The following is a 22,935-nucleotide window of genomic DNA, read 5'->3' as shown; positions in this document are numbered from 1 at the left end:
AACAATTCCTGTAGTTACCACAGAGATGTTATAGGCTTATGAATGAGAGATGGTCCATGTCACTGCAAACAGGAAAGAAAGCATGCATGAGTCTCTCTTAATTAAAATGTGGTTTGCCTTGTGCAAAACCATCTGGAATCTAAACTAAAAGTTCAGTTAGTTCGAAGTTTGCAATGCATTGCTAACAATGGGAGGTTTTTTGTTTTGTCAGTATAAGTTCATTTTTTTGCTTTAAACAAATACTGCTAGTTAAAATGTTGATGAATGTAGTCTGAAGGAAAATCCAGTTGTACTTGCATGTTGTGTAAATTCGTAGTCATAGAATGGCTCAGGTTGGAAGTGACCTCAGAGATCATTTACTTCAACCTCCCTGCCATGGGCAAGGATGCCTCTCAACTAAATTCAGCTGCTCAAGGCCTCATCCAGCCTGGCCTTGAACATCCCCAGGGAGGAATCCTCCACAGCCTCCTTGAGCAACCTATTCCACAATCTCACCACGCTTGTACTGAAGAACTTCTTCCTAAGACCCAGTTAAGACCTACTGTCCCTCAACTTTAGAATCATTCCCCCCTTATCTTATTGCTAGACACCGTTATGAAAAGTCACTCTCCAGCCTTTCTGTAGGATCCCTTCAGGTATGGAAGGCAGATATAAGGTCCCCCTAGAGTGAGTCTTCTCTGGGCTGAACACCACTACATCGCTCAGCGTATCCTTACAGCAGAGATGTTTCATCCTTTGGACCATCTTTGTGCCTTCCTCTGAACTTGCTCCAACAGCTCTATGTCCTTCCTGTGGACAACAGAACTGGACACAGTTAATAAATATGTATGTGGTGCCTATGTTGATGTACTGAAATAATGAAAGCAATGGTGCACATGCAATGTAAAATACAAAACACCTTTTCTTCTCTTAGCAATCCCTCTATACATATGATGTACTATATCATAGAATATCCTGGCTGTCATAGAATTTACCTGTCGTGAAAATCAGCAGAGAACCTCATGCCTCTTAAGTAGAACCATACTATGTAAAAGAGTGTGTGTTGTATCAATCTAGTACTGGAAATAGAAGCAGACAGTGCATGGTTTTACAGATGTTAACAGGGAAAGCAAAGGATGCCTTGATATATGCTGGGTGCATTCTGTTCTTGTTAAGCATTCAACATGCTAAGGCCATTGTAGGTCACCTTTAAAATCACATCTTTCATCTGAATTGTAACTGCCTGCTGACATGCATTGCAGCCAGTTAAAATTACAGTCGCTTTTAATCTTTTTATGGATATTCTTTGGGGATTAGCTAACTGCTATTTAAGTCAGCTCTAATTTTCAGAAGTATCTGTTCAGTACAGGTAGCCATTTGGTTTTACCTACCTAAGAAAAGAAAAGAGCAGTGTACTTGAAAATCAGTCAGGTTTGGTTTCTGAGATGTATTCGATATATCAGCCATAAAGGCAAGCTGTAGGAGCACTGTCTATGAAATGTTGCAGAGGGGAAATGACTTAATGCAAGGTAGTATTGTTTGTTAATGTTGCTATTCAGAACTCTCACCATCCCTGACCACTAATTTTAATGTTTAGGTCTTGCATGGTCATGGAAACATTGTATGGATAATATCCAGATCTAGTAATAACCAGCAAAATATATAAACATTAATTGAACTGGAAGAGGAGAATCCTGTGGCCAAATGCCGCTTGCAGTCAATATGCCACTTGCCCAGAAGATGGCCTCAAGGAGCTCTTTCTGCTCTATGACAAAAGGGAATGGAGAATTACAAAGAGACATTTAACCATTTACTCACAAATTGTTATTACTACCCGACTTGCAGGGCTTAGCCACAGTCCAGACAGTGCCCAAATGCTTTTAGGGGACTTTGTCTTGTCGGATGTTGAGACTTGAATCTTCTTGACTTCTGAGGAAAGAGGCAGACAATCTCTGACCTTGTCTCCTGGCTTCTTCTGGACAATCTGTTATGTCCAGGAATTCTAAGCAGGATTTCAGGTGTAGAAGCAGCATGTTGTGCAGTCTCAGCACAATGTCATGCTGATCACGCAGGCTGATTGTGTGCAGGCATCCAGGGTCTGCTCCTGGTAACTCGCAGCAGTGGAGCTCACCAGGCAAACAATAAGGCAGTTTGCAATTGCAGCAGGCAACAGCAGAGCACAGCTGAGTGCAGCAGAGAGGGCACGGCAAAGAGCAGGGAAGCAAAGCACATTGTTTACCTGAGTATCTCCTTCTATCAGTGTGGGCTGAGATGAATTGCCCTTTGGACACAAGAAGAGCCAATCAAGATGGCAGTTAGCCAAACGTTACCACATTAGGCAAAGCCACAGGCTCCCCTTTGCCTAAATTGGGAAAAGCACAGGCTTTGCTCTAGGCAGGCACAAGCTAAGTGTGTGTACCTTGTTTGCCACAGGACCCTGGGCAGGCCAGACTCCAGGTTCTTTTGTGTCCACTTCCAGTGCTTTCCTCTCTGGTGGAGCAGAAAAACATGCCTAGGCAAGGCAGGACATGTATGAGCCTATTTTAGGCCTATTGGGCCTACCACAACACAAAACTACTTTGATTTACACACATTTAACATTGCTGCCTTGAGGCTAGAAATAAAATGTGTATCTGATTTCGAGACAGTATGAAACTGTCCATCACAAAGAACACATCGGTGTAGGAGGATTAACTGTTGACATGCAGTTTAAACATCAAATGGTAACGCATTTAAACTAGATGTTGGGAAGAAGTTCTTTAGAGCAAGGGTGCTGAGACCCTGGAATGGGTTGCCCAGGGAAGTTATGGATTTTCCCTCCCTGGAGGTGTTCAAAGCCAGGTTGGCTGAGGCCCTGAATGACCTGTTCTAGTGGGAGGTGTCCCTTCCTACGGCGGGGGGGTCGGAACTGGATGATCTTAGACGTCCCTTCCAACCTAAACCATTCTATGATTCCATGAAGTCATTGAAAGCAAGTAATTTCTTTTATCATTCTCAGGGAAAACACAGAACATACCTTTTCAAAGTAAATAATCCTAATTTTAAACCCAGAAAGCTTAATAGCACTCCCTCTATGGAAAAGACTGCTGTGAAGTAGAATGCCATTAATACTGCTTCAAATCAGGACAATTGGTGTTTCTTCCTCTTATCGGTACCATCAGTGTACTGTAACAGTACCTTCTGTTCCCTGTTAACAATGAGCAGACAGATGTGATTACTCTCTTTAGGTTTATTTGTATGCATTATAGCTTTTCCCAGATTTCTGGGAAAATAGTTAACAGTACTTAGTTACCCTCTATGTAAGGTGCTTCGAACATCCCTTTTTTTGCGTTTTATCAGTGCAGCTCAATCCATCTCTTCTAATAGAATAGAGTGTAGTCATTAATGATACAAGTATGGCATTTGATCTACACTGAGGACGTTCCTGTACATTTCATTAAATTACCAGGTTGATTCTGTGAGGCAGCTAAGAGCTATCTCATTTCCTTTCCCTTCCATTCTTCAACATATTCTTCTTTTTCCACCACCTTTATTGGATTTCTCCTAGTAAATAGGGGTTTTTTTCTTTTTCTATTTATACTTCAGTACTATTCTTTTCATTGGTTTCATGAAAAACGTACACATTTTTGTTCCTGAAAATGTTAGTGTGTGAGTTACTCTGTTCAAATCACAAACTGCTCAGAAGACTGAGAATTTTAAAACATAAAAGGAACCGTTCTGGTTAAGACAAAAAATACTTAGTGAAGACTATATGGACAGGACTAATGTATATTTTATTTCACATACATTCATTCTGATTCCAACAATTCTTATCTGAGAAGAATTCCAGATGTAGATGTAGTTTATACAAATGTGGGACCCTTCCATGTTTTTTTCTCATCCATGAACTTTTGCAGTTTTCTGCTTAAACCTATATAGACTATTCTATTTTTATGTGACTTCTGACATTATGTAAACTGGTCATTTCTTCCCTCAAGCATCTGTTTTGCTGGAGGAAGACTCCTGCATTTTTTCCAGTTTTTGTTCTGAAATAGAGGTCCACAGCTGCACTAAGTAGTCAAGATACAAGCATGCTGTGAATTCATACTTGGGAATAATTTTCTCTGACTTTTTTTCTTTTCCTGATTACATCCAGTGTTGATTTGGCTTTTCTGATTGATGTTGAGTACTGAATTAACAAATTCTTGGAAATATGTATTGTTACCCCATGGTCTACTTCCTGAGCAGGAGTGGTTTTCTTAGAGCCCATCATTTTGTGTGTGGATATTAGGAATTTGCAAAACCTTTCAGAAGTCCAAGTAGCCAATGTCATCCTGGATGAATCACAGAATCAACCAGGGCGAAGCTGAGAAACCAAGGACTAAGTATATATATAATGTCAACGGTGGTCTTCTGCTTTTGTAATTATGTTTAATAATGTAGCTAATGTTTGCCATTAGAATGGGCTGCCCAGAGAGGTGGTGGAGTCACTGCCCTGGAGGTGTTCAAGAAAAGACTGGATGAGGCATTTAGTGCCATGGTCTACATGACTGGATAGGGCTGGGTGATAGGTCAGACTGGATGATCTTGGAGGTCTCTTCCAACCTGGTTGATTCCATGAGTCAATGGGGACTAGAAGAGTCCCAGCTAATTTTATGGGGTTTTTTTCTGCACAAAGCCCATGTGAAATAGAGGGGATATATTTAGGAGATACTTGGGAAGAACAGATGATGAGCATCTGAGCATATCAACACTCAGATATGATCGAATTCAGAGGAACAATTAAAAAATGGCTTAAGGCATGAGCTTACACTTAGAGCCTGAGTTCCTTTTATGCTGAGAATAGATCACAAGTCTTTATTAAAATGGGGAGAAAAAGCAAAAATTTGAAACAACCTGCTGTAAATTGAATATACTTCATAACATACTGAGGAGCCACTGCATTAAATGTTTCCTGTGTCCCTAGAAACTTTATTTCAGCTTTGTGTGAACTGTCAAATGTGTATTTTTTTTTCTGCAGTTTATAAGTAAAATGTGTTAGGAAAACTTGTTAGGTAATACATCCCTTAAACTTAAAGTATTTGTGGTTTCATTTGGTATTGGACTATCATAGATGAATATGTTTGACAGTTTTGATTTATCAGGAATTCAAGACTTTTTAGCAAAACAAAATAAAGACTGATTTTAGCACCACTTGCAGTGGTTAGTGAAACAGTGACTTCATTACAAGTTTAAGGATTAGAAGAATCACACTAACTTACTACAAGGTGTCTCCAATGATAGCATATTTATATACATAAACACAACATACAGACACAAATACTTGATGAGTGAAATATGGAGACACCCAAAGGCAAATACATAAAATCAAATACCTAAATAAACAGAGAGGTGGATAAAAGAGACTAGCCTATAACCAAAGCTTCCTGCTTGGAGTTTAGAATAAATATTTGCAGTGCCTCTGCGTTTCTCAGCAGGCAGGAGTTGAGTCAAGGAGATGATCTCACTTCAGTCTTTTATTGACTTCACCAGCAGACAGCCCTGAAAAGTGTCCCAACTCAGGGCAGGTGCTGGATGTAGCCCACTATGATCCAAGATAACTCAGAGAGTCTTATTTTGGATTGCTGTTTAGAAGGTCTGAGATAATTGAATAATTGACTTTTGATGAGTATTTTTTTTGTTTGGCCTACCTGGCAATATCACAGAATCTCAGAATGGTCTGGGTTGGAAGGGTCCTCCAAAGATCATCTAGTCCAGCCCCTCTGCGGTCAGCAGGGACATCCTCCACTAGAGCAGGTTGCTCAGAGCCTCTGCTCAGTAGTCTGTCCAGTGCATGAGGTAATCATCCTTGCTGTCCCCAGAGAACAGGGGAGGTAGGATCCAAGTTCCTTATAGGGGATTGCCTTAAAGCCCTCATTCACTGCTTTTTACAGTTGCTGTGTGGCCCAGGATGGGGAGTCACACCCTGAGTCTGTTTTCTTTCATAGGTTTCCTAGCTGTAGAAACGCACATGCAGACCAGTACCAAGGGCTACTCTGGGTAAAAGCAGCAAACATTGCATCTCATCATAAATTAATGAAGTGGAAAATCAGTGCTTTGATGAACATAAGGCCATTGTAAATGAAGCATGAAATATGAATGAATACTGCTTTACTGTGGTGAAAGCGAAATGGTTGATTCTTACAAGAGGGAAACATTAGAGATTGATGTATACCTCTATGCAGTTTTACTTTCAGGTGGAGATGTATAATAGCATTTGAAGATAAAAGGTATTTTATAGCTGTAAAAGCATTTCTACACTATAATCTGTGAGAAACACTTTAAACACACTGCGTAGGCCTTCCGCCTGCTTGCATCATGAATATATGCTATTAATATATAAGTGCAAGTTCTGTCATTCTTTTATGGTAAAGAGACAGATATATTGCAGGAAAAGTAATTTTTTTTTCTCCTCATAAAACCTTCTTAGGTGAATTTTGCAAGTGAAAAAACCCTGATGCAAATTAAGTTACATTAAGTTAAGCTTCTTATGATTATAATACAAAAAATGTTAGTTTTGGTCCAAGCATGGCTAGCTGAGCATGAAACTGAACTTATTTTCTCTTGTAGCAGGTGTGAAAGAACAAAGTACTACTTTCTCACTAGAGGAAATAATCTTTATTCATTCTGAGTCAGTTTTGCAAAACTCATGCCCCTACTTCATTCACTTGAATTTAGCACAATTTAGCACCTCTCTGTCCCCCCAGCCCTTGCCATGGTCAGTTGTCAGCATTGCAATTAAGGACTTTTTTGTACTAGGTGGCCTCAGGACTGACCATTTCAGGAAATTACTTACCTGTCTTTCTGGCATAACTTCATATATTTATGAAGTTTATATTTATGTATAATTCTTGCACATTGTGTAAAAATCTAATGAAATTGGTGTGTTAGTATAAAAACAAAGAAAAAACTTCTTTGTGGTTTGGGTTTGTGCCTAAATTTTCTCCACCTTACTTTGCCTGGTTTTTTTTTTTTTTTTTTTTTTTTTTTGTTGTTGTTGTTGTTCTCTCTAAATGACTAAATAAACTTTATACTAAATCTTTAAACTCTATCACTTTTGACAGTTCTTCCTGTACTTCTTGAAATTCCTTCCTGTTCAATCCTTTTATCCCAGGCTTCTTATTCTTCCAATTGGTCTAGAAAACAATCCGATCCTCTCACAAATCTCTTTCCTCTTACATAGAAGGGCAGACTTTAGGAAGCTCCAGAGCTGTCTGGCTTATGAGCCATGACTACTGTCTATACGTGTTCAAGCAACTTCACCTGTACACAAAAACTCAAAGCATGATGCTGGTTTTCTTCAGTTTTTTGCATCTTGCTATGAACTAGATTTTTTTGTGTCATGGGTGTAGATGTGGCAGCGTCTTGTGTCCAGCCTGAACTCTCCCTAGAGTGGTAATTCATCTTTCAGCAGTACATACTGTATGTCTACCCCAAGTATTTGAAGCTTGATTGTTCTCTAGTTAGCAAAGTGCTAACTGCACATATTTGTATTTGAAAAGAAGAAAAGTTTGTACTTTGTGTCTAACTACAAAGATGCAAACACTGTGAGCATAGATTTATATTTTTGTTAAATGTACTTTGCTCCCTCAAGTGCAATAAAAGAAAATTTCATTCCACAGGCTGCATCAACTCCAAAATTGTAAATAAGTATTGTTCTGCTCAATAAACTGGTGATTACTTGTGGGGATTCAAATCTCCTTGATAGAATAGTTTACCTTCCATAAGGAAACTGATGTGTGCTTTATTTTGGCCTTTTTTTCCTTAATAGTCTGTTTACTCTTGACCTGTTTAATTTACAAGAACATACGCACCTATAAACCTGCTTCCACAAATGTAATAAGCTTTTAATGCTTGTGAGACTGCTTACATTTTTATGTTTATCTTCTGTTCTCTTCTTTAGAGTACTCGACTAGCTTTAGACCATCTGGAGTCTGTTCCTGAGAAACTGAGCCTGTTAGAAGAGTTCAAAGATACTGGAGTGAGAAAGATTTTGTATTCTTTCAGCAGTTCTAAAATGTTTTGGTTGATTAATGTTCTCCCTAGGCGTATAGATAGATTGGTTAATAAGATCTTTTAAATGACATATATACATATTATATAGACCAAAAAACATACAGAAATTTGTTTTCATATTTATACAGATTTTTTGAGGTTCCAAGCTTAGTCTTAGTAACACTGTTTACATGCTATGTAGTGTAAACATTGGTGACTGGGCATAATTGGTCCAGGCCAAGTTATTATTTTGGAAGATTTGTATTGAATATTCAGTTCTGTCATTACTTGTTAAAAAATGAGCATTTTGTAGTTTTTTCTCATTTCAGTATTTAAAGCAGAGTGTGAATGTAGTTAAGCTTTACAGCTTTTTGGTATATTTGTTTTGTCTCAATGCCAGCAACTGTCACTTATTTTCCCACTATCACTGTTAAAAGTATGTTTGCTTGGAAAGAGTTGGACATATTGACTTGACACCACAGTGGTGGACTATTGTCAAAAGTGACCTTGGAATGTGTTGCCCAGAGAGGCAGTTGAGGCTCCATCCCTGGAGGTGTTTAAGGCCAGGGTGGATGAGGCTCTGGCCAGCCTGATCCCTAGATGGCAGGGGGATTTGGAACTAGATGATCCTTGCAGTCCCTTCCAACCCTGACTGATTCTATGATTCTAATTCATGTTAAATCACAGATCCACAAACTCAAAGTGGTTAGCATTGTATTTGTTATGTAGAATATATGAGGTAGTCACAAACATTGCAGAACATTTGTTTGGAACATTGTTTATTCCAAGTGTTATTGCACGAGATCATGTGTTAATAAACGTACACTCTTATTGCTGCCACCATCGTCAGAGCTAGGAACACAAGTGCTGATTGAAATGTTTGCATTTTTAAAACAAAAATATTGTTGAGATATCACTTTAATTTCATATTCCAGGTAACCCCAGGTGGAGTTTGCCATCTGTTTCTGAAGTTTTACACTGCCAAAGGAAATATTCTCTCAGCTCAGCAAAGCAGACGCTTGAATGAGGGTTTTTGCTCACTCTTGTGCTTTCTTAATTAACTTTACTATGAAATGATAGCTGGAAAAGACCTCTAAGGTCATCAAATGCAACCATTGACACATTGCCACTTTGGGTTTGCTGTAGCTATCACTTGGCCTGAATTGATGAGAAGGATTCTTTGGTATAATTTGAGCACTGTCCTGCTCCCTGGTGCTTAGTTTTTTAACACCTGTCTTCTTAATGTAAGTCTCTACAAACAGCAGAGTGCTGCTTAATAAATAATCTCTTGTTCAAGAGAGCTAATAGGCTTTATGCATTAGCTGTAACAATTATGTGAGCTTGGAGTTTCATTAATTGTTCTATTTTAAAATATTATAACACCATATTTTACTCTCAAGTGGTGTGCATAAATGAACTGTTTCAAAGCCATTCATTGCTCTTCACTGCTAGCAAGTTTTTCTCTCCGTGTTTTCACAAGAAGGGAGAAGGAGAGAGAAAGCAAATCTCTGATAATACCTCACAAGTTGTCTAGTAGTTTCATTCATTGAAGTGCATCATTAGTTCAGTGAGAAGTTTTAGGTTTTCTTATTAGAATCATAGAATCAACCAGGTTGGAAGAGACCTCTGAGATCATCCAGTCCAACCTATCACCCAGCCCCTAGCCAGTTGTCTAGACCATGGCACTAAGTGCCTCATCCAGTCTTCTCTTGAACACCTCCAGGGACGGTGCCTCCACCACCTCTCTGGGCAGCCCATTCCAATGGCAAATCACTCTCTCTGGGAAAATGCTGTTTAGTACATATCCTTAGAACACTTACTTTCTTCAAGTTGTTTTGTTTGTTACAATTACAGAATTTCTTTGTTAGAAGATATGATATTATGGAATTTTGGAAAGAGTTACAAGAAGTCATTCACCAGTTAAGAATGAAGCTGTTCACAGTTTAACCTATTCTCATTTTAACATTATTTTTCATTAGAGAACATTATGCTTTCATAAGGCTGCTGTATTTCAACTACTGAAAGGTAGTAATTAATTCATTCTTGCTGTATTGAAAATCCTTGGTAGCATCTGTGATTACAACAGCCAGCCAACGTTTATTAATTACTTTTAACATTGCAAAATGATTTGGATCTTTCATTGCATTTGTAGGAGTCCCATTGCCGAAGGGAGATGATTGAGGAGAGGTATACAAAGTATAAAGAAATAGTAAGTTCTCTACAGAAACAGCTAGAAGATTCAAAACAAAGAGTCCAACAACTCAAGGTATATGCATGTACTTCAATTTTGTTTCCCAACTGCTTTCCAAAACTCTTTGAATGTTCACAGAAAAGTGTATCTTACGACTATGAACTGTTCTACTTTCTTTGTCAAATTGCTGTCAGCTGCATTTTTTAACTGATTTGTTCAATTTCCCCATGACCTTTCATGCAAAAAAAAAATATAGAAACCTGTTTTCTCCATTAAAAGGATGATTAATTTGTTGAATGTATAGAGTGACTTTTCATTAGCTGATCTATGTATTCATTACCAAAAGTACTGTATGATGTCTACTCCACATGTAAACGAAATCCAAGGAAACAGAATGGAAGTGATTTGCTAAAGGTCACTCAGTGAGCTATTAGCAGGGATAAACATTTTTTTTTAACTCCCTGTGATATAAATCCAGGGCTCTTGTTTAGAAACATTAGCTATAATAAGTTCACCTTTCCCAACTGCTGACACTCTTTTTTTCTCTTCATATTAGCTCATTCATTGTCATATCACTTCTCACTGCATGCCATTGTGACAGTAGCTTACTTTAGCAGAACTGAAATTCTCATGGACGTGGTTGAAATAAATGATCAGAACTGAAGAACTATGCTAGTATTTCTCCTGATCACAATCATGTCAAGATTCTTTGGCAATGAATCTTACCAATGTCTATGAGCAGTTAAACTCAAAATCTAGGAACACGTACCATATCTCAAAAAGCTTTAAGATCTTTCTTTTCCTCACCTCTTCCATAACAGTCTTCCATGTGTAAAATGAGCACATACTGTTGAGTAGGTCTTTTTAAAAGTGGAAATGGTAAAATAAATGCAGAGCATTTTATCTTAGTTAAGCTGTAAGAAGGTGGTATTAAGCTATCTGTAAAAGCCATCTTGCTCTTTATAAGACAAAAAATGAAAGAAAGAAACAGGGCAGATTCACTTTAAGTATGTTACTAGTAATAATCATCAGTTTCTTGAATTTCTCTTGCCTTCACACAAGAGTTACTAATTCAGTAAGCATGAAAATTTGGGAAATCTAAGTAGAATGCAATCAGCTGGCAGTAGAATAGAAGTATTGCACTAAGCTGACTGAGCTTACAGAGCTTGCATGATTTGAGCACTATATTCAGAATCCAGTCTAAAGCTGATTCCAAAACAGTATTTCCTCTTTCTTTAGACAACAGGGAGCATTTAATGGCTTCCATTTAGTCAGACCTAATTGGCTTTCTGCGTGACATACAGCAGTCTCTGCTGCCGTGGCTGTTAGAACAGAATGTTCAAGAACAAGTAACAGAGGGTACTAATCTGATTGCAGTCATCAGGCTAGCTTAGGCTAAAAAATCTTTTTTAATGCTTACCTTTCTTACCCTCCCTTGGAACTAGTCCAGATGCATTTTTTTTTTTTAATTTCACTAGTTGTCATTTGAGAGTCTCTAAAATAGGTTCATGGAAGAATGTAGGCTTAAAGACATCGAAGTTCATTCTTTCTGACAGGTTTGATTCATGCTTCACACACAACTTTGTGCTTCTGCTATACAAACTAGGCAGAGATCTGGTACATTATATATATTAAAAAAAAAAGAAGTGTATTTTTCAAAACTGGAATTGTGACATTTTAAATAACATTTTACTTGTGGAATTAGTATTTCTCCTCTCTTGTAATACACTTCTTTCAGCTTACTTGCCAACACTGATCTCAGACAGGCAGTATTTAATCCCCTGCCCTCCTTTCACTTTAAGGAGCAAACATGAAACAAAGGTTGAATGTTCCCCTAAAAGCAGTTATTGTTCTTCTTTCCTTATGATTTCATTGTTCCCAAACAATATTCCCACTTCTCTGTAGTCTTGTCAGATGGCTGTGAAGTACCTGTTGCTCAGAAGCCCAGGAAGCTTGGGAAAACCATAATTACTCTTTGTATGTGTTAAAATGTAAGCTTTCCAGTAATAAAGGAAGCTGGCAGGATACTACCAAGTACAATTGTGAATTTTCAACTAAGACAGGGTTGAGTGGATAAAGTAGCTAAGAAGAAATTGGGGAAAAAGACATAAATATATATAACATATCAAAGTTTATAACATATAAATATATAAACATATAAAATATATTTACATAACATCTAAAAATAGAGTAGCAACTAAAAGAAAATCAAAAGAGAAATTTTGCTAGAGAAAAACTTAAGATAAATGTTATGATAGACAGATGCAAATACTTTAGGATGGTTCCCCTGCCACAAACAACTGACCATCTAGTCCTATACTGTATACAGATGCAATTGTAAACGAAGGGCATAAAACCAGGCACAGCCTACAAGGCAGGATTTCTGTGCAGAGAAAGCCATTTTGCATTGCAGCTGCTGGTAGAAGCACTTTGCTTGTTTAAAATGTGTTTTCTAAGGTACAATTTTTGGAAACAGAAGGAAAAGACAAAAACTTTTTTTATTCTTTAGAAGTTGTTATTGCATTATGTATGCTTTAGGTATTAAGTCTCTCATTAGCACATAAGGGGATTAATAAGTATAACTCCGATTTGTCTTTATAGGAATAAATCTCTCTTCAGCGGTGGGACAAAAGCTCATTGTATCTCTGAATTAGTGCTGACTTTTGTTTTGTTTCCTATTTAGTTTTCAAATCATAGTATCAGCACGAATGATAAATTGTAAGATGTTTTAACAAAATTCCCTGAGGCTGTTTATAAGAATTCAGTAGCAAAATTGAGTGGTTTATGAACTGATGCAATTGTGCGTTATTATATCTTCTTATATCAACAAACTGAATAATTTGAATACTGAGTCAAGCTTTTAATCTTATTTTGAAAGGTATTGCAACAAGGGACTACTTGCTGCAGTAGTGCTAATGGCCTTTTAAAATTGATTTTTTTTTTTTTAGCTTATAGACTAAATGACTTCACTCACTAAAAAGCTATGCTGTATGGATCTAGCCATAAATAGTAACAATGTACTTCAGGTTTTATTTAGTGGTTTGACAGAAAAATGGAAAAGCCACTTTAGGTATTTTGCTATGAGAAATCAGTGAAGTTTCAGTTTCCTCAGTGGCAAAGAAAACAGATTTAATTTTTATTGCTGCTTGCTTGTGGAACTTTTGTGAGTTAGTATGGGGTAGTCATTGATGAGGAATTTATCATTCATTGACTTCATCGTTCTGCTTTCTCCTAAACTGTGGATGTGATATCAGCAGGAAAGAGCACCTTTTGTAACTTAATATGATGAAAACTTTCAGTGGTCCCAATGCTTTTCTTCAGACAAAGCAATTTTTTTCAGAGATTTTGTAGTGATGAAATGGATGTGAAATTCATAAGTGAATTAGTTTGGTCCTAACTGCAATACTGAGAATTCAAATCAGGGTTTTCCAGAGTATGTGAAATCCTAGTGTAGGCCCATGTATATGGGTGCTACTGTATGGTTTTTGTTAAAGTTTACAGCTGCTTGATATTTACAAATAAAACTTATTTTCATTTGGCTGTCATAGGATGTGAAAATGGATACTGAAATTTCTGCTATAGAAGTGACTACTCCCTATTCCAGTTGGCGAACTCAAAACAGCTTTTTGTCCAGCTCACTGCACTCAGATTCTGGTTGTAAGTATTGTTTTATAGAAAAAAAACTTTACAATTTCTTCCTTTCAAAGCTGACTAACTTGAGAGAGTAATACACTGAACTTTTCCACGAGAAAATGCTAGGACCATCTTAAGAATCACCCTGTGTTTTAGCCTTGTATACTGAACGGATGCCTTTGTCTAGGAAGTACTTCATTACATCCCACTGATAGTTGTGGGATTTTTTTTCACTGGGATGTACAGTGTACTGTTAATCATCCAACCCTACACTAGTAGAAAGTGCTGCAGTTGGATTTTGAGTCTCTGCATGATGAGTCATACTTGTGTCAACTTTGTACCTTTTCAGGGACCAGAGAGACGTCCTCAGCCAGGGATGCTTTACAAGATTTTTCACTTGAACTAGTTAGTCTGGGGCTTCTGTAGCAGTTTAATGGTTAAAATTGAGTTCACTAATTCTGCTTCTACTTCAATAGTGATTTTTTATTATTATTATTATTATTATTATTATTATTATTATTATTATTATTATTATTCCTATCTCCTAGTGCATATGCAATGTATGGTCATGAAAGGTCACAGGACCTCTGATACTGCTAGGAACTTCTCAGTAAAAAATAGGACATATCAGATCTTTACCTAGTCTAGTACAAGTACACCTTTGCATGGGTTTTAAGGGTGGTGGTTTCTTAGCCTGTCAGCACATGGATATCTGAATACTTTTCCTCAGAAGGGTATCACCTTCCATTTCTTTTCAGTATAGCCAGTTTGTGTATTGGGAACCTATTCAGTAAGTCACATTCAATGTAATGGAAAGCCCTATTTCAGGCTCCATTGCACTTTTAAACCTTTGCATCTTAGAATGAGTGCTGCAATACATTACTGCTCACCAGTAAGTCCTGATCTAATCTGATGAGGTTAAAGATAATTGGTTTCTTTTCATTTCAGAGTTTGTGGGTTGTGCTTAATATCTTTTTGCAGAGCATACTGAATAACAGTAGTGGGAACAAAGGATAAGAGCAAATGCCTCCACCTCTTCTGTACTTCAGGAATAGTTTCCTCTAACTCACAGTTGCTTTCCCATTTTCCCTAGCCTTATATCTGTCAAAGTATTGCAAGTCAAAGTACAGCTCAGCCTGATTTGGGTATAGAAAACAAACAGCTGATACTTTTCAGGTGTATTGGATGAGGTGACCTCCAGCAGTCCCATCCAATCTGAAGAACTCTGTGATTTAAGTTCCTGAAATTTAAAGATGCAGCATGAACATTCTCTTTACTTAACCTGAATGGATCTTCCTGGGACTTTGTTACTTGAGTACTTTTTAATCCATGTTAGGCAGTTGCCAGAGAAATAGGGTCTATATGATGTGAGAATCTGATGAGCTTATTCTGGGTATTTATTCTCGGATTCAGATGGGATTTACCAACAGTGAGCATGATGGAGTTAAAATAAATGATGAAGGAAAACCAGTAGCAGTTCAGTGTTGATTGTTATGAAATATTTGGAAAGTCTTCAACATTTGAGGAAGCTTCTTTCAGGACCTTGTTCAGGAATGACTTTTTTTCTTGCTTAAATCTTCTAGGAAGGTGTTTTTCACATCATAATTTAAGCTGATTTTCATACTTAATATTTTCCAAAATGGTGCTGAGAGTGAGTTTGGTTATATTCTTTTGCCCACGTGGTGAAGAACTTTTTTTTTAAGGCAAAAAAAAAAAACAGTAGAAGTGTCTCACTTTTTCCTAATAGTTTTTAAGGGAAAACAACTGGATGCAAAAGTCTTTAGAGTTTCACTTTTTTACCTTTTATAAAAATGCTTTAGTGAGGTTTTATGAGGCTAAGCCAGAGATGCAGGTATAAAATATTTTTCCTGTCCCTGATTTTATTTCACTCTAATAGAATGAAGGTGGTGTTCTTAATTACTTACTTTGCTGATTCTGCTGCAGTGGTATTAACATAAAGGAGCTTTTCTTGTAACTGTCAGTGCAAGTTTTGAACCCAAACCTCTTGTAGTTTTCAGTACATCTACCTATAAATGTCAGCATCTGTTTTCTCTGATTAATTTCTCTCCTTGCTTTTTCAGAAACAGATGTATGACTTTTTATTTACCTTTCAGAGCAGTTTGCAAGCCTTTGTGATTTAATATTTCCTCACTTCATCGTAAGTTCATGAAATCTTAGAGATTATAAAGTCAATAAATAGTACTAGAAGCTCCTTTCCCAGTGTGGGTCTCTTATGACTTGTAGAGAGCACTAGAGAGGAGAGCAGACAAGTTTGATATAATTTAATTTATCTGCAAAGGGGATCGTTTGGTTTAACATTGGTTGAAGAAAGAGGTACAGGAAGTATGAAAAAATAAATTAGGAAACAGCAATCTGCTTCCATATATATATTGAGCAAAAAAATTGCCAATGCATTTGGCAGCTAAAAGGAAAAGTAATTAACATTCTGTTTTATCTCTATTCCTCATGCTTCTGGTGTAATTTCCACAATTGTAACAGCTTTTCCGTAACTATTTGAAAGATGCCCTGGGAATGAGCTTTTATTTCTATATAACCATTGCTCTGGGAATGAGCTTTTATTTCTATAACTGTTTTCTTAGAAAGGAAATATCTGAACTAAGAAAGTAGTTTTTACGAGGAAGCATTTATTAGACATGGCTTGCTGCTTGTATTATTATCAAAGCTGTTGGTCTAAAAAGTCACTACTACTTGTTAAACAAATTGTTTTTCCTGGTCACTATATTTCCCTTAATTTTTTATGACAAAAGCCCCTAGAGTTACACATGCTTTGCATTTGGCTTTCTGAGCCAGGGCCTGCCTTTTTCTTTGTAAATTTCATTACTTCAGTGTTTTAACCTGGATAGTTTCCCAGAAGTCATATAGCTTTCAAACTTTCTATTGCTATTTGGAATTTATGTTCCAGGGCATCATATGCTGTGACTTTATGGAAATGGAAATAGCTGCCAGTTTTCCCAGTTTCTGTACCTGGGATCATAGTCTTGTCTGACCCTTTTGGTTCTGGTGAGACACAGCACTCTTGTGTCAGTATGATAGGTAGGAATGATATCATGGTCGAATAAAATAAATTGTCCTAAAGGTTGATCTTACTGTCACAATATTTAACTTCCGCAATGTCTGTTGCTGTCTTTCTATCTCTCTATGTACTTATTCATAAGTTCTTAGAACAATTTGTATTGGCATTTATAAATAAGTAACTTAATTAAAAATCAAGAGCTCCAAGACAGCATTATGTATGCACTCTGCTGTGAAGGTATGCACACAGCATATTATCTTATGAATTATAGAGTCATAGAATGGTTTGGGTTGGAGAGGACCTCCAAAGGGCATCTAGTCTAATCCCATTGCAGTGTGCAGGGACATCCTCCACTAGGTCAGGTTGTCCAGAGCCCTGTCAAGCCTCACCTTGAATATCTTCAGGGGTGGGGCTTCAGCTACCTCTCTGGGCAACCTGGTCCAGTGTTCTCACTACCCTCATGGTAAAGAATTTGTTCCTAACTTCCAATCTAAATCTACTCTTATCTAAAGTCATCATCTCTTGTCCTATCATTACAGGCCTTTGTAAACAGTCCTTTTCCAGCCTTCTTTTAGGCCCTCTTCAGGTACTGGCAGGCTGCTTTTAGGTCTTGCTGGAGTCTTCTCTAGAATGATGAACAGCCCCAGGTACTTCAGCCTGTCCTCTTAGGAGGTGTATTCCAGCCCCTTGACCATTTTCATGGCCATCTTCAGGACCTGCTACAACAGGCACTTGTTGATTTTGCTCTATGCTGTTGGTATATTTCTTCAGGAATTTTCTGAGTGGTTTGTTATGTTTTACTTAAACAAAACCTTTTGAAAATTAAATGAAAAATAAATGTCAGTAGAATGATTTTTTTAATGCAGTCTGCATTTCTTTTGTATAAGATAACTCTTCACCAGTCCTGTTTTATAGTAGTTTTTACTTTCCTAGAAAAATGCCAGTTTCTCAATTCACAGCATTGTGAGTATTAAATATTTACTAATACCATATTACTTTCTGTGTAAACTAGAATGCTATATAACAAAATATGTGTTTCATGTAAACATCAATGGCCAGTCTGCAAAATGAAGATGTTTAATTATTTGTTTTGTCTGACTTATTTCTAGCCCTTATGAGAAGAATGGTTCCTTGTGATAGAAGTACCACTAAGGAAGATTCCATTAATGTTGCTGTCAGTGAAATTAAAACGCAAGCAGAAAGAGGGAAGCACTAGAATATTTTACAACAACACACCCATTTTTCTCTATGGTAAAATCAATTCCAATGTTTTTTGGTTTTGAAGAGTAGAGATTCCATCCAAGATTGGAGTGATGCACCTTTAATGCTTCGCCTATTGCCAACCACTTCAGTGAAAGACCAACAAGAGTGAGTCTAATGAACTCTTTTGATAGTTTATGTAACTTCTACACCAGAGTTTTTCTGGGGTTATGCTGTTCTCTTGTATTTGTTTCTGCAGTACTCCTAAACTTAATTTATTGTGTTTGTGAAATATTATGAAATCAAAGACCTGTAAGATTAATCTTTGCTATGAGCTTATTTATCTCTGTACAGGAATTGTTCTCACATTTTTTATAGCATTTAATAACTTTATTAACAACAAAAGAAAAAGTCAGAAATTACCTTTATCCTAATATCTATTATGAGAGTGGTTGTGAGTGTTATGCAGACACATCGGTGATTTCAGGTTCTTTAGTTTGCAACAATCGTTTAAGAAAGAAGTTTTAAATATTAAAACCAAATTTCTTCAAAAGCAGTGGAAATTTGACTCATCCTTTCAAGTTCAGTATATATCTGTTATGATCTGTTTAGAATTATTTTTCTGATGAGAACAAATTTCTCAGTTGGCCTCTGGCAAGGCATTTAACAGAACCTGAATCTCACCCATCTGAGAAAGTGTGTTGAAATGTGAAAATTTTAATAGCAGAGTTTAATGATCGTTTATTTATTCTCTATTGAGAGATGCCTTATTGGTTTTAAAATGTTTTGGAAATACAAAATTGCACAGTTGTATAAATTAAGATATCTCTGTTCTAAACAAATTCGACACAGTTCTGCATTACTGTAATCTCAAACAGCACATTACAGCAGCATTTTCTACTGTCAACAGAAATAGAACTGTTCCTAATGATTCTATTTTTGTCACCTTCTTGAGTGCTTTTAGCTGAATGACTACTGGTGTGCCCTAAAAGTTTCCCAAATCTATCAGAGTACTGTAACAACATGAACACCACAGAAACCATCTTGTTTTGTAGGTTTCTTTCATGTTTAGAAATCCTACTTCTCTGAAACACTGTCCATTTTTAGCACTGTAGAAGTCTCAGCCATGATTTGCAGGTCACTATCTGCCACTTGAAAAGAAGACTTCTTAAAAAAAATGGTTCTGAAGAAATCCTCTGCAGTCCCAGTGGGCTCCCTGGACAATCCCCTTTGTGTTCAGCCTGTTTCAAACAGAAGTTCTTGCTGAAAAAATCAAATTTGAACAAAGGAATAAGAAAAAAAAGTTGGTTTATTTTCATTGCATTTTCCATACACTTTATTTTTTTTTTTAATTTAATTTGTTTTTTAAAGTTTTTTTTTTACCTTTTGTATGTGTATGCCATTCATTGTAGTGCTGCCAGTGGGGTTTTTTTGCAAACTTCTGGCAGTCTGCTCATTCAGAAAGTGAAGAAAGCAAAACAGGCACATCTGTCTCTTCCGATCTTGACAGCAATGACTGGATGAAGGCAGGAGAAAGCAGAATGAATAGAAACCCATCTGTGTCATGAGCTTACAAAAAGAGTGTGGATGTCATGAATCAGTGTTTAGCTCAAGTCACAGTTGCCATAAATGAAACCTTCCTTCAGTATACCCAGGATTTGTAATTTACTTTTTTAATGACATCATTACACCCCTAGGAATAGGGTATTTTAAGTATTTTAGCCACTTTAACTGCTGAAACATTAAAGCCTGCAGACTTTATGGTATTTAAAATTATGGCTAACAGTGTGGAAAGATCATTTTTTAATATGTTATAAAACAGTAAATCATGCTCTCATGCAGTAATGAGATCTACTTCATGGGTTGCTGATGGATAAATGTGTGCTCAACCCAGTTTACTCAAGTTGAAACAATATTTGAGTTATATTTCCTGTTGTTAAACAAATAGGGCTGTAATGGTCTTAACTGAGGAAAAATAATGTCCTCTCTTTTTCCTAAAGAATTTGTAAGAGTCTGGATATTGATGACATTTACCATTTTATGTATTTAGACACTTTTTAGCTCACTAGTAACTTGGAAATCTGAAGTACGCTTCCTTAAAACAATATCACCACTGCTTTACAGTGTTAGACAAGTAAAGGTAAGTAATCTGCACTCTCCTTGTTACATCAAGCATTGAATCGAATCTTGTACGATGCAGGACAGAAGGGACTACTAGATGAGTAATTTTGGCTTAAAGACTTTAAACGTGCCTTTGCCCTTTTGACTGAGTTTTCAGCAGAGTTTTGTACCCTTTTCCATTTTTTTTCTGAAAGAGGGAACAGAAGGGAAGAAGTCAAACCACAAAAAAAGAGGAATTTGTAATGAGTAGACATATTGACTCCAAAGCCAGGAAATTCTTTCTTGAATTTACTCTCTTGGCACGGCAGTCCAGATAGCATGTAATATTTGTCTCTCTTCCATCTTTGATAGAGTTTCATATTACAAAGTGAATTTTGTTTCCTTTTTACTGAAAGCTAAAGTTCCGTTCATGACATTATGTGAAAATGTCCCTCTGTGGTTTAGAAATAATATTTTTTCCATATTGGCCTGAAATAATATTCCTCTGATCAGTCTCATTTTTAAAGTGGAAAACCAGATAATTTTTAAATAAAATATTTTTTTATATTTCAGATTTTAACAATTGCTTTCACTTCTTCTGATAAATTCTTTTTTTAATACTTTAACCTTTCAGTGACCTCTTCCTCGGCTCTTGCCCAAAACAGTAGCACTCAGTAATGAGGAGATGTGATAGCACACCCTGTAAAATGCTGGTTTGTGGGTTTTTTTTCTGTTCAGCATTTAGCAAATCAGACAACCTGGTATATATGTGCTAAATACATATACATATCAAGCATTTGTTTTTCCTAATGCTGTCCTGAAATAAGGTGGTTCAATACTGTGCTTTCAGAAATGCAGTAGCCCTCCATTTCAGCACTTGAATAACCTTTACATTTTATGCCCAAAGTTCCTTAATATTTTATAGCGGACATAAGAGTACTTCTTTGTACTTAGTTTTGAGATTATATTTACTAAATATTGGCAGTAATTCCCTTTTATCATGTAGTTGTGTCATCCTAGGAAGAAATGTCAAAATAATTTAAAAACCCCTCAGTCTAGTATAAAAAAAATACAGTGTAAACCAAAACAATTTTCACAGGATCACAGGATGTCAGGTGTTGGAAGAGACCCCCTCTACAAGAGCAGGACCATACAATCTAGTTCAGGTCACAGAGGAATGCATCCAGATGGGCCTCAGAAGTCTCCAGAGAAGGAGACTCCACAGCCTCTCTGGGGAGCCTGTTCCAGTGCTCTGTGACACTTGCAGTAAAGAAGTGCCCCCCCTTCTGTTGAGGTGGAACCTCCTGTGCTACAGCTTACACCCGTTGTTCCTTGTCCTATCACAGGGAGCAAGCAAGAAGAGCCTGACTCCCTGTTCCTGGCACCCAGCCCTCAGATATTTATGAACATTTATTAAATCTTCAGACTAAACAGCCCCAGGTCCCTCAGCCTCTTCTCATAATGCAGTGCTCCAGTCCTTCAATCATCCTTGTAGCCCTCTGCTGGACCCTCTCCGGCAGATCCCTGTCCCTCTTCAACTGGGGAGCCCAAAACTGAACACAGTACTCAAGATGGGGTCTCACCAGGGCAGAGTAGAAGGGGAGAAGAACCTCCCTTGATCTGCTGGATGCAATCTTCTTAATATACCCCAGGATCCCATTGGCCTTCTTGGCCACAAGGGCACATTGCTGTCCCATGGTTAACTTGTTACCCACCAGCACTCCCAGGTCCCTTTCCACAGGGCTGCTCTCCAGCAGATCACCTCCCAGCCTGTATTGGCACAGTTTATTATTCCTCTCCAGATGCCGGACCGTGCACCTGTCCTTGTTGAAACTCATTTGGTTCCTCTTTGCCCAGTTCTCCACTCTGTCCAAATCTTGCTGGATGGCCACTCAGCCTTCAGCTGTATCAGCCAAGCCTCTCAGTTCGGTGTCATCAGCAAACTTGGCATCTCTCCCCTCATCCATGTCATTGATGAAGATGTTGAACAGCACTGGACGTTTACTTCTCAAATTTATGATGGAAGCCAGTCTTCAGCGACGATGAAGGTACTCCTTGGATATTCAATCCTTAATTACATATTTACTATCTATCCCACCAGAGCAAATAAAGAAGCTATAAGACAATTTCTTTGAACAGAGAAAATTATATTCTGAAACCCACCTTTGAGCTATGAATTGTACATACCAGTTCATCTCTGGCTTACGAGGCTTAGTCTCCACACTGTGTAGCACTGAATGGATTTTTCATGAATGAAAATATTACCCTGAACATAAGCAAGTAGGTTTTTTTGGTAACACTGGTACCATTTTTATGGCTAAAAATGAGTAACATGAAACCTGTATACATTCTCAGTATGAGTATGCAACGCTGAGAAGAATTTATTCATAAATTTATGTGAAACTGCTCGTTACCCTCAAAGTTTACCATGACTGATACATTCTTTATGTGTAAACTGTGTTAGTAGTGTATTTTTCTACGACCTGTCTTCACACAAGTGATTGATACTGAAGTTATTGTGAGCTGCAGGCCAATATCTAAGGATGCAGGCTTGTCAAAAATGGATGTGCGGAAGGACATCAAAACCACAGGAATGATCTAATTGTAGAATTTAGAAGCAGATGTAGAGGAAAATAAGTAGTAGAAGGAATGGAAAGCAGCTCATGGTTCAATTAAAAATTCATAACACTTTTGTTCTTGGCACCTCAAATTAAACCTGCTTTAGAGTCAGTATTTCCAACTACTTAGGAGTGGTCCTTAAAGAAGATTCCATCTTGAATGAATT

The 22,935-nt window shown here is 37.3% G+C and overlaps 1 protein-coding gene across 5 annotated transcripts in view; it reads left to right on the top strand.

The window, feature by feature from the left end:
* CEP128 (centrosomal protein 128) overlaps positions 1–20,722 on the top strand; it is a 127,977-nt gene extending 107,255 nt beyond the window's left edge. For 2 of the 5 annotated variants that reach the window (XM_064151091.1, XM_064151080.1), the window contains 4 exons: positions 7,901–7,978; positions 10,145–10,258; positions 13,732–13,840; positions 17,960–20,722. In XM_064151091.1, coding sequence (XP_064007161.1) covers positions 7,901–7,978; positions 10,145–10,258; positions 13,732–13,840; positions 17,960–18,066 — 408 coding nt within the window. In that variant the 3' untranslated portion in view covers positions 18,067–20,722. Of the gene's footprint in view, positions 1–7,900; positions 7,979–10,144; positions 10,259–13,731; positions 13,841–15,897; positions 15,976–17,389; positions 17,498–17,959 lie in introns of those variants that run through there. The other 3 variants (XM_064151100.1, XM_064151117.1, XM_064151109.1) reach the window with 3 other exon arrangements.
* Positions 20,723–22,935: the final 2,213 nt, after the last annotated feature.

Source organism: Pogoniulus pusillus, chromosome 1 (assembly GCF_015220805.1).
Source record: "Pogoniulus pusillus isolate bPogPus1 chromosome 1, bPogPus1.pri, whole genome shotgun sequence".
NCBI classification, from domain to species: Eukaryota; Metazoa; Chordata; class Aves; order Piciformes; family Lybiidae; genus Pogoniulus; species Pogoniulus pusillus.
Note: the sequence above shows the minus strand (reverse complement) of the source record. Positions and strands in the feature narration are given on the sequence as shown.